The following is a 17,901-nucleotide window of genomic DNA, read 5'->3' on the forward strand; positions in this document are numbered from 1 at the left end:
TTCCCTTCTTTCCTCCCTCCCTCCTTCCTCCCTCCTTCTCCTCCCTCCCTTCCTTCCTTCCCTCCCTCCTTCCTTCCTCCCCCTTCTTCCTCCTCCCTCCCTTCCTTCCTCCCCCTTCCTTCCTCTTCTTCCCTCCCTTCCTCCCTCCCTTCTTCCTTCCTCCTCTCCCTTCCTTCTCCTTCCTCCCTTCTTTCCTCCCTCCCTTCCTCCCCTCCCTTATTCCTCCTCCCTTCCTCCCTTCTTCCTCCCTCCCTCTTCCTCCCTCCTCCCTTCCTTCCCTCCCTCCTCCCTTCCTTTCCTCCTCCTTCTTCCTCCCTCCTTCCCTTCCTTCCTCCCTCCTTATTCCTCCCTCCTCTCCTTCTTCCTCTCCCTCCCTTCCTTCCTCCCTTCTTCCTCCCTTCCTCCCTTCCTTCCTCCTCCCTCTCTTCCTTTCCTTCTTCTCCTCCTTCCTTCCTCCCTTCTCCTTCCCTTCCTCCTTCTTTCCTCCCTCCCTTCCTTCCTTCCTCCCTCCTTCCTTCCTCCCTTCTTTCCTCCCTCCCTTCCTCCCTCCCTTCCTCTCCCTTCTTTCCTCCCTCCCTTCCTTCCTTCCTCCTCTTCCTCCTCCCTTCCTTCCTCCTCCCTTCTTCCTCCTCTCCTTCCTTCCTCCCTTCCCTTCCTTCCCTCCCTCCCTTCCTTCCTCCCTCCCTTCCCCTTCTTCCTCCCTCCTTCTCCTCCTCCCTCCCTTCTTTCCTCCCTCCTTCCTTCCTCCCTCCTCCCTTCCTCCCTTCTCCTCCCTCCCTTCCTCCCTCCTCCCTTCCCCCTTCTTTCCTCCCTCCCTTCCTTCCTCCTCCCTCCCTTCCTTCCTCCCTCCTCCCTTCCTCCTCCCTCCCTTCCTTCCTCCCTTCCTCCTTCCTTCTTTCTCTCCCTCCCTTCATTCCTCCCTCCTTCTTTCCTCCCTCCCTTCCTCCTTCCTCTTCTTTCCTTCCTTCCTTCCTTCCTTCCTTCCTTCCTTCCTTCCTTCTCTCTCCTCCCTTCAATATTTTACTTGTTTTTGAGAGAGCACAAGAGTGAGGGGCAGAGAGAGAGAGAGAGAGGGACAGAGGATCCAAAGCAGTCTCTGCGCTGCCAGCAGCAAGCCTGATGTGGGGCTTGAACTCACGAACCATGAGATCATGACCTGGGGCGAAGTCAGACGCTCAACCAACTGAGCGTCCTATCTTTCAAGCCAGAGGCTGGGCATCATCTTGCATCTCCCCGCCCCTCCACCACCACTTCCAATCACCAATCCTGTTGCATCTCTCAAACCTGCCTGCCTCTTCCCATCCTGACACCCCTCCACTGGCCCAGGCCACCTCAGTCCATCCTCCACTCTGTCACCAAAGTGACCTTCCAAAAGCATTAAACCGACCAGTCCTTCCCAGTTCACAACACTCCTCACGTATCTTTACAGGACAGTCTAAACCCCATGACCAGGCACATATGGCCCTTGGCTAACTAGCCCTGGCTTCCTGGTCCAGCTGCATCTCCCAACACCCCCTCCTCCCTCGTATCCCTGCCTGGCTGAACCCCCGCTGCTGCCCAGCCTGCCAGGCTCTCACATGCACATGATTCCTTCCTGTCTGGGATGTCCTCTCTGCTCTGTCCCTCTGTATATCCCCAGTGGCCTCTCCTCATGCTCCCACACTGAGCTCCACTGTCACCTTCCCTTAGAAGTCTTCCCTGACCCCCCATACAGAATTGGACATTTCTTGGACATACTTTTGATAGCTTACTTGGGCTGCATTGTAAATAAATGTTTCTGAGTATGTCTCCTGACCCATGGGCTCTTAATGTCAAGCAGGGGCCTGGTGCGAACAGGTTGCTCAGTATGTATTTGATGAATACGTGAACAAGCAAATAGAAGGGGGAAATGACAAATGACGAATATCAGTAGTTCTGGCACCAGAGAATAAAGAAAAAAGATGGCAAAGCCCTGAAACTGTATCTATGATAAAAGAATGGGGCGCCTGGGTGGCTCAGTCGGTTGGGCGTCTGACTTCGGTTCAGGTCATGATCTCGCGGTCTGTGAGTTCGAGCCCCGCGTCGGGCTCTGTGCTGACAGCTGAGAGCCTGGAGCCTGTTTCAGATTCTGTGTCTCCCTCTCTCTCTGACCTTCCCCCATTCATGCTCTGTCTCTCTCTGTCTCAAAAATGAATAAACGTTAAAAAAAATTTTTTTTAAAGAGAAACATTCTTCTCCACAGAAGCATCCTTTTGTGTTAGATATCCCTACAAAGTACCATTATTTAAAAAGCAAACAAACAAATGTACCCCACTGTGCATCTAGCCCCTCTTAAGGCATAATATCCACTGTGCCTAGGAAAGTACCTCACCCAGAATTTTTCTTAGATTTAGTTTTTTGTTAGCTAACAATGACACACGGAAGCCAAACTGACCAAGGCCACTAAAGGCACAAGACTAGAAATATCTGCCAGGGACTGGCTTAACTGGTTTTGTACTGACTGACTGATTTGTCTGTCTTATTTTCCAGCCACAGTCTAATCTGTGATTACACTCCAGGACACCTTTAGTTATGCTTTGCCTTCTCCCACAAGCCTGTAAAGAATCTCATGAAGGCTATCTAATACTGTGAGATTTTCCTTTATAATCAGGAAAATTAGGTGAAGAGAACGCCAGGATAAGAACATAAGCTGGAAGCCAGAGTGAGACGAGGAACAAGATGTATGCCACCAAGTCTTAGCCAAGCTGTTTGAAACATATTTAGCTCTGAGATTCCCAGAAGCCTTGGCAAGGAAGGAAACAGGAAGAGTTCCATGAGGAGGAAAGCAATCCAAGCACACTGGAGGCTGCATGGGAGCACTGGCGCGAGAAGGAAGTTTCTCCCGTGGTTCCTTGAAAACACGAACACCACTCACAACAACATGTGTTCACTAATACAGCAATGAATCACAGGGGCTATTTCTTAGACTCTCCCTTGGTATAAGGGAAGAGTCTCCAACAAAGCCCAGTGGCCAAGGAGTAGGATCCTTCTCTCCCCTTTGAGCAAACTGTGATTCACCTCGTGGAGCCTGCTCAGGAGCTGAAAGGACACCTACCCTTCCAGGAGGGGGAGGGTCTCAAATAAGACTCTACAGGCAGAGGGCCAGGCAGTGGGGCCTCGTGGCTCTGTAGTCAGGCAGACCTGGGCTCTGATCACAGCTCTGCCACCTACCAGCTGTGTGACCTCAGAAAAGTCACTTCACCCTCCCTGAGCCTCAATTTCTCATTCATAAAATGGGGTGAGAATATCCACGTTGCAGACTTCTAGTAAATATTAGAGCTAAGATACACAAAGTGATGGGAACATAGAGCCTCTCCCCTGCCCCCAAATGGTGGCTGTTAATGTTATTTAATTAGTCCAGGATGTATACACTGTTCCTAACAAAGCATATTTTCTTCCCACTGGTGTAGGGGCAAGAAAACTTGCGTGCTGATTCTCTGTGTATTTACTTGGTGTGTAAATACTGTGTTCCAGTGACCAACGTGAAATGTTGGTGGCAGGGATCCACCGTGAGGGCAGAAATCCAGCATTACCTGCAGCAGCTGGACAGGACTGGGCTCCTGGCTGATCCTCCAGACCCTGCTGGAGAGTTTGTTCATGACGTCTATTTGCTCTCCACAAGACTCGATTTGCTCCCTGTACACCTGGAGGGTAAGCTGCATGTTTTTATCAATGAATTTCTTTGCCAGCGCTTCCTCTTCATCAAGTAGCAATCTGAGTTCAGTGAATTTTCCTGTCAGCCAGGTTTTACTCGACTCTGCATGAGCCTAAAAAGAAACCAGTTACAGATGACATCATTGCCAACCAGGAAATCCGGAATAGTCAACATGAAAAAAATTGTAACTTCTAAAACGTGAGTTCAGCAAGGTGGCTGGGCAAGTAGAAGATCAGCTTGTTAAAACTCAAGCTTTCCAAAGTGCCAGCTATCACCAATTGGAAAATACATGGGGAAATAAAGATGGTCGGAGGAAAAAAAAATAGGACAACACCTAAAAATAAATCTAACAAAAATTGTAATGACCTACATAAAGAGAAGAATAAAATTGTATTGGAAGACATTTAAAAAACAAAACAAAACACCAAACCTCTGAATGTGTAGAACAAAAAACCATTATCTGTGGCTAGAGATGCTACTTGTCTCCAAATTGGTCTACAAATTCACTGTAATCCCAAAGTCTTAATTAACAATGCAGATTAAACAAATATTAAATTATGGTAGGGAAGAATAAGCACAAGAAAAGCCAAAAATTTTTAAAAAGATCAATGAAGGATGAGCTGCCTTATTAAATATGAAAACAAGGGTGCCTGGGTGGCTCAGCAGGTTAGGTTGTCCGACTTCCACTCAGGTCATGATCTCACAGTTCATAGATTCAAGCCCCGTGTCAGGCTCTGTGCTGATAGCTCGGAGCCTGAGGCCTGCTTCAGATTCTGTGTCTCCCTTCCCCACTTGTGCTCTCTCTCTCTCTCAAAAATAAATAAAAACATTAAAACAATTTTTAAAAAAAGTGAAAATTTTCCTAAGAGGGAAGGTTCTGTACAACCACATGACAAGTAACAAACTACACAGGCTTATTATCCATAACTTATAGTAAAAAAAAGAAATCATTCGATTGAAAATGGACCAAATACATGCCAGTGCCAATAACTGTATGAAGAGGTACTCAGCCTCTCAAACAATCAAGGAAGTGAGCAATGTAAGCAGAAAATATTTTCTGGCCATCAGACTGGAGGAATCTTAACTGATGGACAATAGCAGAGTCTGAAATGGTGTGGGGAGTAGGCACTCACATACATGGTGGGTGGTAGCATCTGTTGGCAATGCACTTTTAGGGCAATGTGACGATATCCATCTTTTAAATGCATATGTCCTTTGGGGCGCCTGGGTGGCGCAGTCGGTTAAGCGTCCGACTTCAGCCAGGTCACGATCTCGCGGTCCGTGAGTTCGAGCCCCGCGTCAGGCTCTGGGCTGATGGCTCGGAGCCTGGAGCCTGTTTCTGATTCTGTGTTTCCCTCTCTCTCTGCCCCTCCCCCGTTCATGCTCTGTCTCTCTCTGTCCCAAAAAAAATAAATTAAAAACGTTGAAAAAAAAATTTAAAAAAAAAATAAATGCATATGTCCTTTGATGCAGCAATTCCTCTTGAAGGAATTGATCCTAGAAAACATTTTCACATGTGCATGAAGGTTTGTGTACCAAGATGCTCATACAGCATTGTCGGTGATAAAGTTGGGCAAAATTTTCATTTTGGGAAATACGTGTGTGTTTATTATACACATTATGAGGCATTCATGCAACGATAATATGTAGTGATTAAAAAGAATGCAGTGTTCTGATACATGCTACAATTGGATGACCCGGGAAGATATGTTAAGTGAAATAAGCCAGACACAAAAGGACAAATATTGTATGATTTCCTTTCATAAAATATCTACAATACACCAGTTCACAGAGACAGGAAATAGATTAGAGTTTGCCAGGGGCTGCTGGGAAGGGAAGTAATTGCTTATTGGTTAGAGTTTATATTTAAGATAGTGAAAACTTTTTGGAAACAGATAGTGGTTATGAGTGTACAACACTGTAAATGCAGTTAGTCCCACTGAATTTTACACTTAAAAATGGTTAAAATCATAACTTTTATGTTATGTATATTTTAACACACACACACACACACACACACACACACACACACACACACACACCCTGCACAAAGAATTCAGGGGATCCATATGTCCTGGCACTGAAAACTCTCCAAGACACCACATGAAAAAGAGCAAGTTACACAATAATATATACAGGATGATCCTATTTATATAAAAGATAACTAAATAAAAATTATATATGGATACAGGTATGCCTGCTTTCTGAAAGTCTGCGTTAGTCCACTTTGACCTTACGAAAGCTACATTAGTGTGGTAATAGTTTTTGTCCCAAAAGTGAAAACGTTCTTCAGATTTCTTTTGGTTAGAAAACAGGCATTTGGTTAGAAAACAGTCTTTTGTAAAAGTGAAGTGGTTTTACTCAAACGTTTGAAAAGCGGGAGATGCTCTTTACTTTATGCCATTTCTACAAGGTTTCACAGAACACTCTACTTTTGGATAGCAGGGGAAACCTGTATAGGCAAATATATGTCTGCAAGTGCATTCCAATGTCTGTTAGTTCTGGTCATGCTTGGGAAGAGGTGTGAGGATTAGGGGGATGGCGAAGAGGAACTCCCACTTTGTAGTTTCTATAGTTCTATACTATATTCTTTTTTTTTTTTTTTTTTTTTTTCAACGTTTTTTTAATTTATTTGTGGGACAGAGAGAGACAGAGCATGAACGGGGGAGGGACAGAGAGAGAGGGAGACACAGAATCGGAAACAGGCTCCAGGCTCTGAGCCATCAGCCCAGAGCCTGACGCGGGGCTCGAACTCACGGACCGTGAGATCGTGACCTGGCTGAAGTCGGACGCTTAACCGACTGCGCCACCCAGGCGCCCCTATACTATATTCTAATATACTACGATTAACATTTAAAAAAATGAACATGTGTTCATACACTACTAGTACAATTAAAAGATAAAACAGAAAATCATTAAAAAAAACAAAAGCAAAACATAGGCCTCTTTCCTACACCTAACAGAATAGCGGCCTTTGGTACTTGGGGAGGCACCGGGGGTGGGGGTGGGGATGTGGTGTGGACAGGCTCCCCGTGATGTCATGTTCTCTTCGTGGGGCAGGAACACGTGGTTTGGCATGATCTGTGGGATGAGTTCCTGAAGTCCCGTTTCCTATACAGTGCTCTAGGCAGTGGTTAGGTTCTGAGGCTAGCTTATACCAACCATATGCAACCTAGGTTAAATTGCCATTGGGCTAGCCTGGGAATTAGCCTACACTTACAACAGGGTTTCTATGGGCCAGTGAACCTGGACACAAATATATCTCTACTGAATGACCCAAATGAAGGAAAGAAAATGTGTTCCAAACTCTTGATTTATAAACACATTTTGGAGGCAATGTAAGTAATTGGAAGACCTTTCTATAGAAACTAAGAGAGCAAATAATTTCCCGACGAAGCTATGCTCCAAGCAGTTTCTATAGCTCTACTTTTTTTTAAAGATTTTTTTATAAGTAATCTCCCATCCAACGTGGGGCTCGAACTTAAACCCCGAGATCAAGAGTCACATGCTCTTTAAAAACTAAGCCAGCCAGATGCCCTCTACAACTCTACTTTATAAACACATTGTTATAACTCTCACTCCAGGAATAACTGTTTGAAAACATCCACAAGAAAACTTATTTTTTATTTTTTAAAGTTTTTTTTTTTTAATTTATTTATTTATTTTGAAAGGGTGGGGAGGGGCACAGGGAGAGAGAATCCCAAGCAGGCTCCACACTGCCAGCATGGAGCCCGATGAGGGCCTAGAACTTGTGAACCACAAGATCATGACCTGAGCCAAAACCAAGAGTCAGATGCTTAACCAATTGAACCACCCAGGCACTCCTCTATAAGAAAACTTAAGGTGTAAGCAGATGAGGCTGATTATGCAAATGGTTAAAAAGAATTTGGCTCAGGTCATGATCCCAGGGCTGTGGGATTGAGCCCTGAGTCAGGCCCTGTGCCAAGTGTGGAGTCTGCTTGAGATTCTCTCTCTCCCTCTGCCCCTCTCCCCAACTCATGTTATCTCTCTGAAAAAAAAAAAAAAAAAAAAAAAAAAAAAAGAACAAGAGAGACAGAGTGAGAGAGAGACACACACAAAGACTGGGAGGGAGAGGGAGAGAAGCGGGAGGGAATTCTGGCAAGGAGATAAGGAAGTATGTGTCTGGCTTGGACCACGTTGGTTCAAAGTGAAACTGTAGCTCGCACTGGAGCGGGTGGGGCTGGGTGAGCGCCTGACAGTCTAGTTGGGAAGGTAACCGGCTGGGGAGGGAAAGGCACTCGGGCATCGATGAAGCGCACTCATGGGAGGGTGGGGGATTTTGCACATGGAGTGCTGGCTGCTATGTGACTCCATCTCTGCCCAGGGCCCTGGAGGCCTGTCTGGGTCCCGTGGAGGGTGAGGAGCCTGTGAGGAAAACGGAAAGAGCTGTTTTGCTGATAATTCAGTAGGACTTTGGACAACCTTTCTGTGGGCACCTGTCAGGGGCATCCCACTGGGGAAGACAGGCATGCTGTCGACCCCTGCCCTCTCCACTTTAGCTACGCCATCCCGACCACTCTGATATGTGGCAGTGGCCTGCAGGAAGAAGCAGAGGGGAGGCCATGCCCAGCAGGGGTGGTAGAGACCGGTGGCATCGTCAGTGTCAACAGCAGCATGGCTGAGTCTACATCTTCCTGTTCCCCCTCTGGCAAAGGCCACTTTCTGTCACATCACTGGTCCCCTGACCCTAATCTGTGGTTCAGGCTCTGCAGCTCTGTGGGTCACAGGGAAAGGCATAAAGCCAGGAATGGAGGCTGTTTATTTCCCTGCCCAGGGAGCCAGTCTAGGCCCATGTGACTCAGGTCCATTTCCTGTCCTTCCCCCAGCACTACTCCAGAGGGAGAGGGGCTGACTCCTGAATTTCCAGGATCTTCCTTCGGGCTGGGTCTGATCAATGGGAGGAGGGACTAGAAGGAGGCAAGAGAAGGCAGCATCCAGGGTGTCCCTCCCACCAGGGTGGTTTTTCCACAAGAGGGTGTATTCCTGCATCCCTTCTACCCTCCAGCTTCCACAGGACAGGCCCACTCTGGTTCCAGTTCCTGCAAAGGTATCTTGGCCCCTGCCCCCGGTTATCCCATCTTTTCCCTTGGCCTTGCCGGCCACATGTAAAGGTGCCTCCTGCTGATGCTACTGCCTCGCTGCCCCCTGGCTGGTTTCTCCACCTTTCCCACGCTGGCCTCCATTCCCTGCATTCATCCCCTCGAAGTGGCTTCTGTCTTCCTGGATGGGCCTTGATAGATACAGCTGTGGCCCCAGGTCCACCTCTGCCTTCCTGTGTGACTGGTGGTAAGTCACTTCTCTTCCTGGGTGGCCCCATCTCCAAGGGCCTTTCAGCTCTGGAAGTCTGTGCCCATCCTAACTTCCTACCTAGGTCTGGACGTGACAGACAGTAATCAAACTTAACTACATATTTATCTATATAGTATATATATTTATATGCTCCCCCCTCCTTATAACGGTATCAAAAGTTCCCTGGAATAAAGTGGGAAGATTCAGAAAGAACATAAGCACTCCCATCCCTGTTGAGTTAGGGTAGCAGGTAAGTGTTGAGTTTTCCGTCCACCTGCAGGTACCGGCCCTCTGAGGAGCCACAAAGGGGAAGCAAATAGCCTACCAACAAGGATGTCAGAGAAAATCATTTAATGGGTGTTGGTTGAGGATTAATGAGGAAGGTCCTCTTGATTGTTCTCTGGGAAGAAGGGGTTAGTTGGGCGTGATCATTGGTTTGTAGACAATGGGCTTTGGACCGTGTATAAACTTTACTGTTTTTAGTTTGTCGACAAAGGTGTTTTATGGATTAATTTTCAGGTGAATGACCTTTCCCCTAGTAATGCCTCTAGGAAAGCAAGTACAGAGCGGCATGGTTTCCCTTGAGCTTTCTTCCACACACCACACTAGCCACAGTTCAGCAGAATGCCTGAGAGTCCTTATAAACATTTGTGCCTACTGAGCCAGACGAATCATTTCCAGGAATGCGTCTGAAGAGAATAAGTAAAAAATGTTCACTGCAGTGTTATTTTACATTAATGGAAAACTGGAAATGATCTAAATGTTCAACACTGGGGAAATGGCTTAATCATGGTAGATCCATATAATGGAATATACAGCCTCTAATACTGACATTGATAAAGAACTTTTAATGACACAGGGAAGTGTTATGATCTTAAGCAAAAACAAAAACCCCATATGTAAAATGACATATAGTTTTGGTCAATAAGAGAGAAGGAGCTGATGTGGAAAATCCCCCTTCCTAGTTCAAATACATAGAAATGCTGATAAAATGAGCAAATTTTTAAATTCCACGACCAAGCTCAAAAACCAAAACCAGACCTACAAACAAACAACAACAGAAACCCCTAGTTTCCCGAAACAAAGAGAGAACCTGCTGTAAGAGCTACGCAGAAGCTGAGCTGAGTGACCCCAGGAAGGGCAGAGGAGCGTATGACAGCCACACCACACTGGGGGCCTGGTCGTCTCAGAGGATGCTCTGGGCACCTGTCACCTGCACCAAGTCAGGTGCACAGACAGCCCCTCCATCCAGGAACGAGGCACTGGGAAAACTCCACCCACTGGCCTGAGGAAGGGGCAAGGAATCTTCTCATCCATCAAGGGTCATGGGTGAAAAAGAGAGTCATCGGCAAAACACATAAACCAAACAACAGGCTTGTATTGAGAAGAATTCAAGTCCTAGTTCATAGACCCTCAAAACTGCAAAATTCATATATAAAAACAGGTCTGTAACTACTGAAACTGATAAGAGTACACTGCAGATGCTCTGGCTTCAGGGCTCTTAAGGCGAGCTCCCACAACCCATGGTGTCCTCACCATGCAAAACACCTACTGAGGGCAGCAAGGTGAAGATACAAATAGCAAACCACACAAGGAAACGAGCCAACATGCCTTAGCTCCAAAGTGGGGATATGATATTAGAACTGTGTAGAGGATATGTCTCAAACTATATCAATGCGTATACATGTACAGAGAAAAAAATATCAAAATGTGAACAGTAGTTGGCTTGAAGTGTGGCTGAATCTTTAAAAATTCCAGTAAAATTAATGTACAGTGTTAAGTTAGTTTCAGGTGTACAATACAGTGATTCAACAATTCTATACATTACTCAGTGCTCATCATTACAGGCATATTCTTAATCCCCCATCACCTAGTTAAGTACGGCTGAATTTTTAAACCTCTGGTTTTTTTTTAAGTCTATTTATTTGAGAGAGAGAGAGACAGAGACAGAGACAGAGCATGAGCGGGGAGGCGCAGAGAGAGACAGAGAGAGAGAGAGAGACAGAGACAGAATTCAAAGCAGGCTCCAGGCTCTGAGCTGTCAGCACGGAGCCTGATGTGGGGCTCGAACCCAGGAACCGCGAGATCATGGCCTGAGCGGGAAGTCAGAACCTTAACTGAGCCATGCAAGAGCCCCTAAACCTCTGTTTCTTAACCAGGAATGGAAATATAAATGCCCCCAGGAGCCAGACTGGTAACACAGTGAGGGAGGTGCTCAGGTGGGGGCTGGGAGACTTGGAGACAGGTGTCCTTCCAGTGGGAGCACCTAATCAGCTCTGACAGCGCCCATGTAGGAGCGCAGGTGTAGGACGGCCACATCTTCATACTTTTTTACATCTAAATTTTTATACAGATCAACCAATCAACCCGTTTCAGCTTTAAAATGCTGACCACGGCAGCACCTGGGGGGCTCAGTTGGTTGAGTGTCTGACTTCGGCTCAGGTCATGATCTCATAGTTCGTGGATTCAAGCTCCAGGTCAGGCTCTGTGCTGACAGCTCAGAGCCTGGGGCCTGCTTTGAATTCTGTGTCTCCCTCTCTTTCTGCCGTTTCCCTGCTTGCAGTCTGTCTCTCTCTCAAAAATAAACAAACATTAAAAAAAAATTAAAATGCTGGCCATTAATCTCATTCTTTTTATTATCTTTTTTTAAGGTTTATTTTTTATTTTTTTAATTTTTATTTTAAAAAAAATTTTTTTTAACGTTTATTTATTTTTGAGACAGAGAGAGACAGAGCATGAATGGGGGAGGGTCAGAGAGAGGGAGACACAGAATCTGAAACAGGCTCCAGGCTCTAAGCTGTCAGCACAGAGCCCGACGTGGGGCTCGAACTCACGGACTGCGAGATCATGACCCGAGCCGAAGTCAGCTGCTCAACCGACTGAGCCACCCAGGCGCCCCTATTTATTTATTTTAAAAGAGAGAGAGAGTGTGTGCACATGAACAGGGGAGGGGCAGAGAGAGAGGCAGGAGAGAATCCTAAGCAGGCTCCAAGCTGTCAGCCCAGAGCCCAAGGCGGGGCCGAACCTATGAACCATGAGATCATGACCTGAGCTGAAATCAAGAGTTGGACACTCACCTGACTGAGCCACCCAGGTTCCCCTTCTTATTACCTTCTGAGGGCCACTGAGCTGTACGTCCAATAAACCATATACAGATTTGCATGCTGAAAACTACAAAATGCTGTCAACCCCCCCAAATCTAAATAAATGAAGAGGGGTGTGGTCACAGACTGTAAGATAACATAGTAAAGATGTCAGCTCTCTCCAATTTGATAAACATGCTGAACACAATTCCTACCAAAATCCCAACAAAGCAGACAAGATCATTCTCAAACTTAAATGGAAAGGCAAAGGAACTAGAATAGCTAAAACAATTTTGAAAAAGAATCCAGCGGGAGGTATCAGTTATTTCAGGACTTCTCACCTCTAGCAATCAAGACCATGTGATGGTAGAGGGATAGACTCGTAGATCAATGGAGCCGAATAGAGGACCCAGAAATAGCCTCAGCCAACTATGGCCAACTGACTTTTGACAAAAGCAATTCAATGGAGAAAACACAGTCTTTTCAACAAACAGTGCTGGAGGAATTGGATATCCGTAAGGAAAAAAAAAAAAAAAGACCTTTGAGCTAAATCTCACATCTTATGCAAAAATTAGCTTGACAAGAATCATGGACTTCAATGTAAAATTATAAAACTTTTCGGAAAAACAAACAAACAAAAAAAACCCAAGGCGGAAATCTTTGGGATCTAGGACTAGCCAAAGAGTCTCAGTCATGACAGCAAGAGCACAATCCATACAAGAACACAATGGATACCCTGGACTTTTTTTTTTTTTTCTTAATGTTCATTTACTTACTTATGAAAGAGAGAGTGAGCGAGCGAGCATAAGCAGGGGAGGGTCACAACGGGAGGGGGAGGCACAGAATCCGAAGCAGGCTCCAGGCTCTGAGCTGTCAGCACAGAGCCTGTTGCAGGGCTCAAACTTACAAACTGTGAGATCGTGACCTGAGCTGAAACCAAGGGTTGGATGCTTAACCAACTGAGCCACCCAGGCACCCCTGTCAATTCTGGTTTTGATACTGCGCTGTATGTATGTAAGATCTAACCCGTAGGGCAAACTAGGTGGAAGGTACACAAGGCTTCTCTGTACTACCTTTGCAACATCCTGTGAATTTGGAATTATTTCAAAATGAAAGTTTAAAAGTTGGAGGAGAAGACTAAAAGAAAGAAAATTCCATTCCTTAGAGGAAGCTGAAACGGGCCCCCTTAGACTCTCCACATGGGTCCTAACTCTTTCCTGGGGAGCCCCCAACCATACGTGCTCAGAGATTTGCAGACAGTGAATCTGTATCCCAATTCTGTTCTAGCCGCACAGCCCAAAGCACTTCCCCCATCCCTTGCCAAATCTTTTCAAACCACTATTGGTCTGAGCCCGGAGAAATGCTCTTGAAGACATGAGCGTCACTATGAATAATGAAGCTGGGGCCACAGGTATAAACCACAACTGTCCCCAGCACACTCCGGCATGCAGTCACAGACAGTGGATGCTGGGCCAACAGGAGGTCAATTCTGTGGCCTGGCCTGGGTCTTGGCCTCTCCACTCTGCTGTGGGCCTGGCCCAGAAAGTCCTGGGTGCCAGCTACTCCCTTGGTTGGAGCCAGTCTCTCTGCCTGACTTGTGAGGGGTCAGTCCAGGGTTTACAGAGCCCTCAGGGGCAGAGACCCTGGGCAGGCATCCCACCCTAGCCCTCATTTCCAGGAGGGGCCAGCTGAGGGTGAAAGGGGAAGGGACCAGTTCAGTTCACATAAAAGGACCAGAAGACCCAGCAACTTTTTTAGTCAGATGGCAGCTTCCAATAACGTCAGCCCCAACTTCCCATTTCAAGCCCACAAAAGAATCCATGTAAATAAACACTGCTATGAAAGGAGAAGCCTGAAGAAAGTATTTATTTATGGAATACATTGATACCCTATTTTCTTTCTTTCAACAAAGCAGTAAAACCCAAAGAGCTGTTTGTATGCTCCTTATGCTGCATTTTGCTTTGTTTAAGGTGATTTGGGGTGCAGGGGATGGATGACTGGTCCCTCTAAGAGAATGGCCTTGGCGGTTGCCAGAAGGAAAGGCTGTTCCTCCATTCTGTGAGCTGCCACGGGGTAAGTTAGCTAAGGTGCTGGGCAGAAGTGGATTCACACAAAGCTAACACAACAGAAGCTTAAGGCTCCTCATTAGCCAGGGCCCTTCATGGTCTTGCACCTGATTTTGTGTCATTTTTCTTTCTTTTTTTTTTTTTTTAAAGTTTATTTATTTTTGAGAGAGACAGAGGCAGCGTGAGTGGGGGAGGGGCAAAGAGGGAGACAGAGAATCCCAAGCAGGCTCCTCGCCATCAGCGCAGAGCCCAACGTGGGGCTTGAACCCACGAAACCGTGATATCGTGACCTGAGCTGAAACCAAGAGTCGGATGCCTAACTGAGCCATCCAGGTGCCCCTTGTGTCATTTTCCTTAAAAAGAGTCCCCTACATTATAGAAGTCCCAAGCCCCATCAAACCTGATCTGTCCCTTTGAGGTTAGTTTTGATCTTCCCTTGGCTCCATATTGAGGAGAGCCTTGTGTACCAGGGGAAGTGTGAACATCTCAACTAGAACAAGGAAGAAATGTCCACTTGCCTTGAGCTTCTCGGCAGCTTCTTCTATCTGGGTTATGTTGCCAACTTGCTGCTGCTTCTTGGCTTCCAAGTGCTTTAAACATTCTTGGATGCGTTTCTGTATGTGAAAGAGCTAGGAAAAATTAATACTTAATACTGTGACTTTTGAGATAACAAGCCACCCAGGGGTCATCTCCTCCCACCCCTGTATTTTGTTTCAGCTGAGGTATCTGAGACTCAGAGGTGAGGTGACTGGCCCAGAGTCACGTGGCAAATTGGAGGATGAGCCGGAATGAGGGTCCCTCTGATCCTCAGAATCCCACATCAGATATTCTTCCAACCTTGATCCCCCCTCCCTTTTTTCTAGAACAATTCCTGCTTATGGCCTGGTTTTTCACCCTTTCAAATAGGACCTTAAGGCAAGCAGCTTGGGGACAGGAGAAGAGCATTTCACTTATGGAGTCAGTATTAACTAAGCACCTATTACATGCCAGGGAGCCTGTGGCCCTTTGGCTTGAACTGGGGTTCAGAAGACCTGCACGGGTGAGGTCTGTGGGGGTTCATGCTCCCTTCTCCCTCCCACCTGAAATGGCTCCCTTCCAGAGTTCCTTGTTTTGCAATTACCATTTTCCCAAAGGCCTGCTCTGTGAGCCTCTTCCCCACGGGTTTGAGCTTGCCTCTATCCGGATCTTCTTAGAGCTGGCCTTACACACAGCTGCTGGCCCCAGGTCTGGCTGCCCCGTCAACTGGGAGCTCCCTGAGGGCAGGCTTGCTCCATTCCCAGCTCTGCCATGGGGATCACGGGGTGACCCAGAAGTGTTTGCTGAATCAAACACAATGACCAAGGGCTGCCAGCTTCAAGCGGAGAGCTGGAGCCACCCAGCAAGCTGTTATGAGCATAAGCCCCAGAGGGACAGGCGGCTTCCTAGGTCTGATTCCTGGCCCTCCTTTCATGTGACCTGGACAAGTGACCTCACTTCTCTAAACCTGTTTCTTTAGCCATAAACATGGGGATAACCGCATCGCATTGCTGTAGAGAATGAAAAGTACACGAAGTGCTTGGTGCAGTGTTTGGCAGGCAGTAAGTACTCAACAGGTATAGCTCTTACTGTTATTGTAACACCCAACAAGCATCTGCTACTGTGTGCAGTTGTAATTCTAGGTCGTGGCTGGGGGTGAGGACACAATGGTAACCCAGGTAGAAGCCACAGCCTCAAATTCGGGAGCACATCTTTTACCCCACTGTGATTTCTAAGCCATCAAGTCTAGCTGCTGTCACCCAAAGATAACCCAGCCTCCTGGTGCCTGGGCCTCCCAGTCACATGGTGCTGTGCCTGTCATGCTACCTGGTGGAATCCTACTCATCCTTCAAGGACAGTTCCAATGGCACTCCTCTGGGAAGTCTTCCTGCGCTCCCTGCTCCTAGTTCATACTGTCTTCTCTCTGGCTCCCCAATTACGATACTTATCACACCGTACAGTCACTATTTGTTCTCACCTCACCAGCCAGGAAATTCCTGATCAGGGAAGAATTGATCTGTTCCTTAACTCGTGGCACAAGGGGTGTGCCGAATGAATGTTTGATGAGTGGATGGAAGGATGATGGATAAACAGGTGAGTGGGTAGGTGTGTGAACACAAAATGAGTATGTTGGTAGGTAGGTGGGTGGACCTGCCTATGAGATGCCCAAGCCCTATCTCTGGAAGCAGCCATGTTAATTCTGGAAACAGCCTTCTGAGGAGCTATTATTATTACAGTTATTTTACAGATAAGAAAGGCCTCAAACCCAAGACTCCCCCCCCCCCCCCCCCCCCCCCCCCGCCAACTGAACCAGGTCCCACAGGGCCCATTCTCACTTTGGAGCTCCAAGGTTGTCACAATGTGAGGAAAAAGGTCATTAATCACCAAAAACTGCTGCAAGAGGAAGTGGTAGAATCAACATCCGCCAGAAACGGGCGGGCCTGCCTATCTCAGGGAGGCAGAGGATTTGACCAGAGTCACAGAACAAGTTGGCCCTAAGGCCGGAACAAGAGTCCGGAGCCCCTGACCGCTATTAGGATTATGCACAGGTGAGGGCTCCAAGGTGGGAGTGGGCCAGTGGAGGCAATCCAGCTGTGGAGTGCTGGGTTCAAAGCCAGCCTCGGCTTCCAGAGCCTTTCTTTTCTTATCAATAAAATGGCTGTCATAGCTCCCCACCTGGCTGTTAAATGCGTGGAATGGGCACGTGCGGGGAGGAGAAGGGCGGAGTCAGTGGCTGGAGGCCGCTCCCAGGGCAGGCAGTCAGGCAGTCCTCAGCCCCTGTCGGTGAACTCCAGGAGAGAAAACCAGAGATGCCTGTGTGGCTTTTCAACTTTCTCTAAAGGCAGACTTTCTTTCAGGCCAAGGGCGGTGTGGTGGACCCACCGTGGTGGACGAGGTCAAGGACATCTGCGGATCAGTCGGGGCGCCTAAGTTTTCACTCCCGAAACCCACCTCTTCTGAAGCTTAACTGATCCTTGGCGACAGCAGGTGGGCCGTCTACAGGTCCTCTGGGCCGCCCTTCGGTTGCAAACCAAACCGAAAGAAACGGCCGGCCCACCCGGCACGCCCCACCGAGTCCGTTGCGGGCACCCGCCTCCGCGCGCCGCCTGCGTTCCCACCTGCACGTGCGCCGCCTCCTCCAGCGCCAGGCCCACCGGGTGGCCGCGGTGCGCGCCCAGCACCGGGCAGAGTGCGCACACGCAGCGGCGGCAGCGGCGACAGAAGAGCTCGACCACGCGGTCGCTATGCTCCGGGCAGCGCCAGCCGCTCGTGTCTTCGAGCTTCGCGGGGCCCGGCCCCCCCGGTGTCCCGCTTTGCGCCCCTGCGTCCGCCAGCGCCCCTGCGTCCGCCATTTAGCCCTCGGTTTCGGGCCGCGGTGTCGGGGAGGGGCTCCAGCGGAGAATCGAAACCCTGAGCGGTGGGGCTGGGCGGGGCGGCCCAGCTCCGGGAGGAAGGGAGGCGGGCACGCCTCCGGCCGGGTAGCGGCGGCCATCGGCGCCCTGCGGCCCCGCGGGGTGCCCTCCCCCGCTCCGCCTGTCCCGGCAGCTTCAGTGGCGCTGAGGGGGCCGCCGCCGAAATGGGGTTCGCTTCTCGTGGGCTGACTGAAAGGGGGTGAGCTTCCCGGCTCAGTGATGCGAGTCCAGTCATGCTCAGAAAACTGCAGCCCTGTGGGTGGGGCCAAAGTTGGCGGAGGCCTCTCCAGGTGATGTGCGTTACCGACACTTTTCACTTTCCCTTGATTCTCTCTGCTCTT

The 17,901-nt window shown here is 48.2% G+C and overlaps 1 protein-coding gene across 1 annotated transcript in view; it reads right to left on the reverse strand.

Annotated features, from left to right (window-relative positions):
• Window positions 1-17,500, reverse strand: part of TRIM14 (tripartite motif containing 14) — a 33,043-nt gene extending 15,543 nt beyond the window's left edge. Inside the window, exons 1-3 of the mRNA XM_019454392.2 lie at window positions 17,267-17,500; window positions 14,651-14,746; window positions 3,552-3,785 (exon numbers count right to left, since the gene is read on the reverse strand). Of these exons, the coding sequence (XP_019309937.1) occupies window positions 3,552-3,785; window positions 14,651-14,746; window positions 17,267-17,500 (564 nt within the window). The remainder of the gene's footprint in view (window positions 1-3,551; window positions 3,786-14,650; window positions 14,747-17,266) is intronic.
• Window positions 17,501-17,901: the final 401 nt, after the last annotated feature.

This window comes from Panthera pardus, unplaced genomic scaffold, assembly GCF_024362965.1.
Source record: "Panthera pardus isolate Hobbes unplaced genomic scaffold, ASM2436296v1 HiC_scaffold_20, whole genome shotgun sequence".
NCBI classification, from domain to species: domain Eukaryota; kingdom Metazoa; phylum Chordata; class Mammalia; order Carnivora; family Felidae; genus Panthera; species Panthera pardus.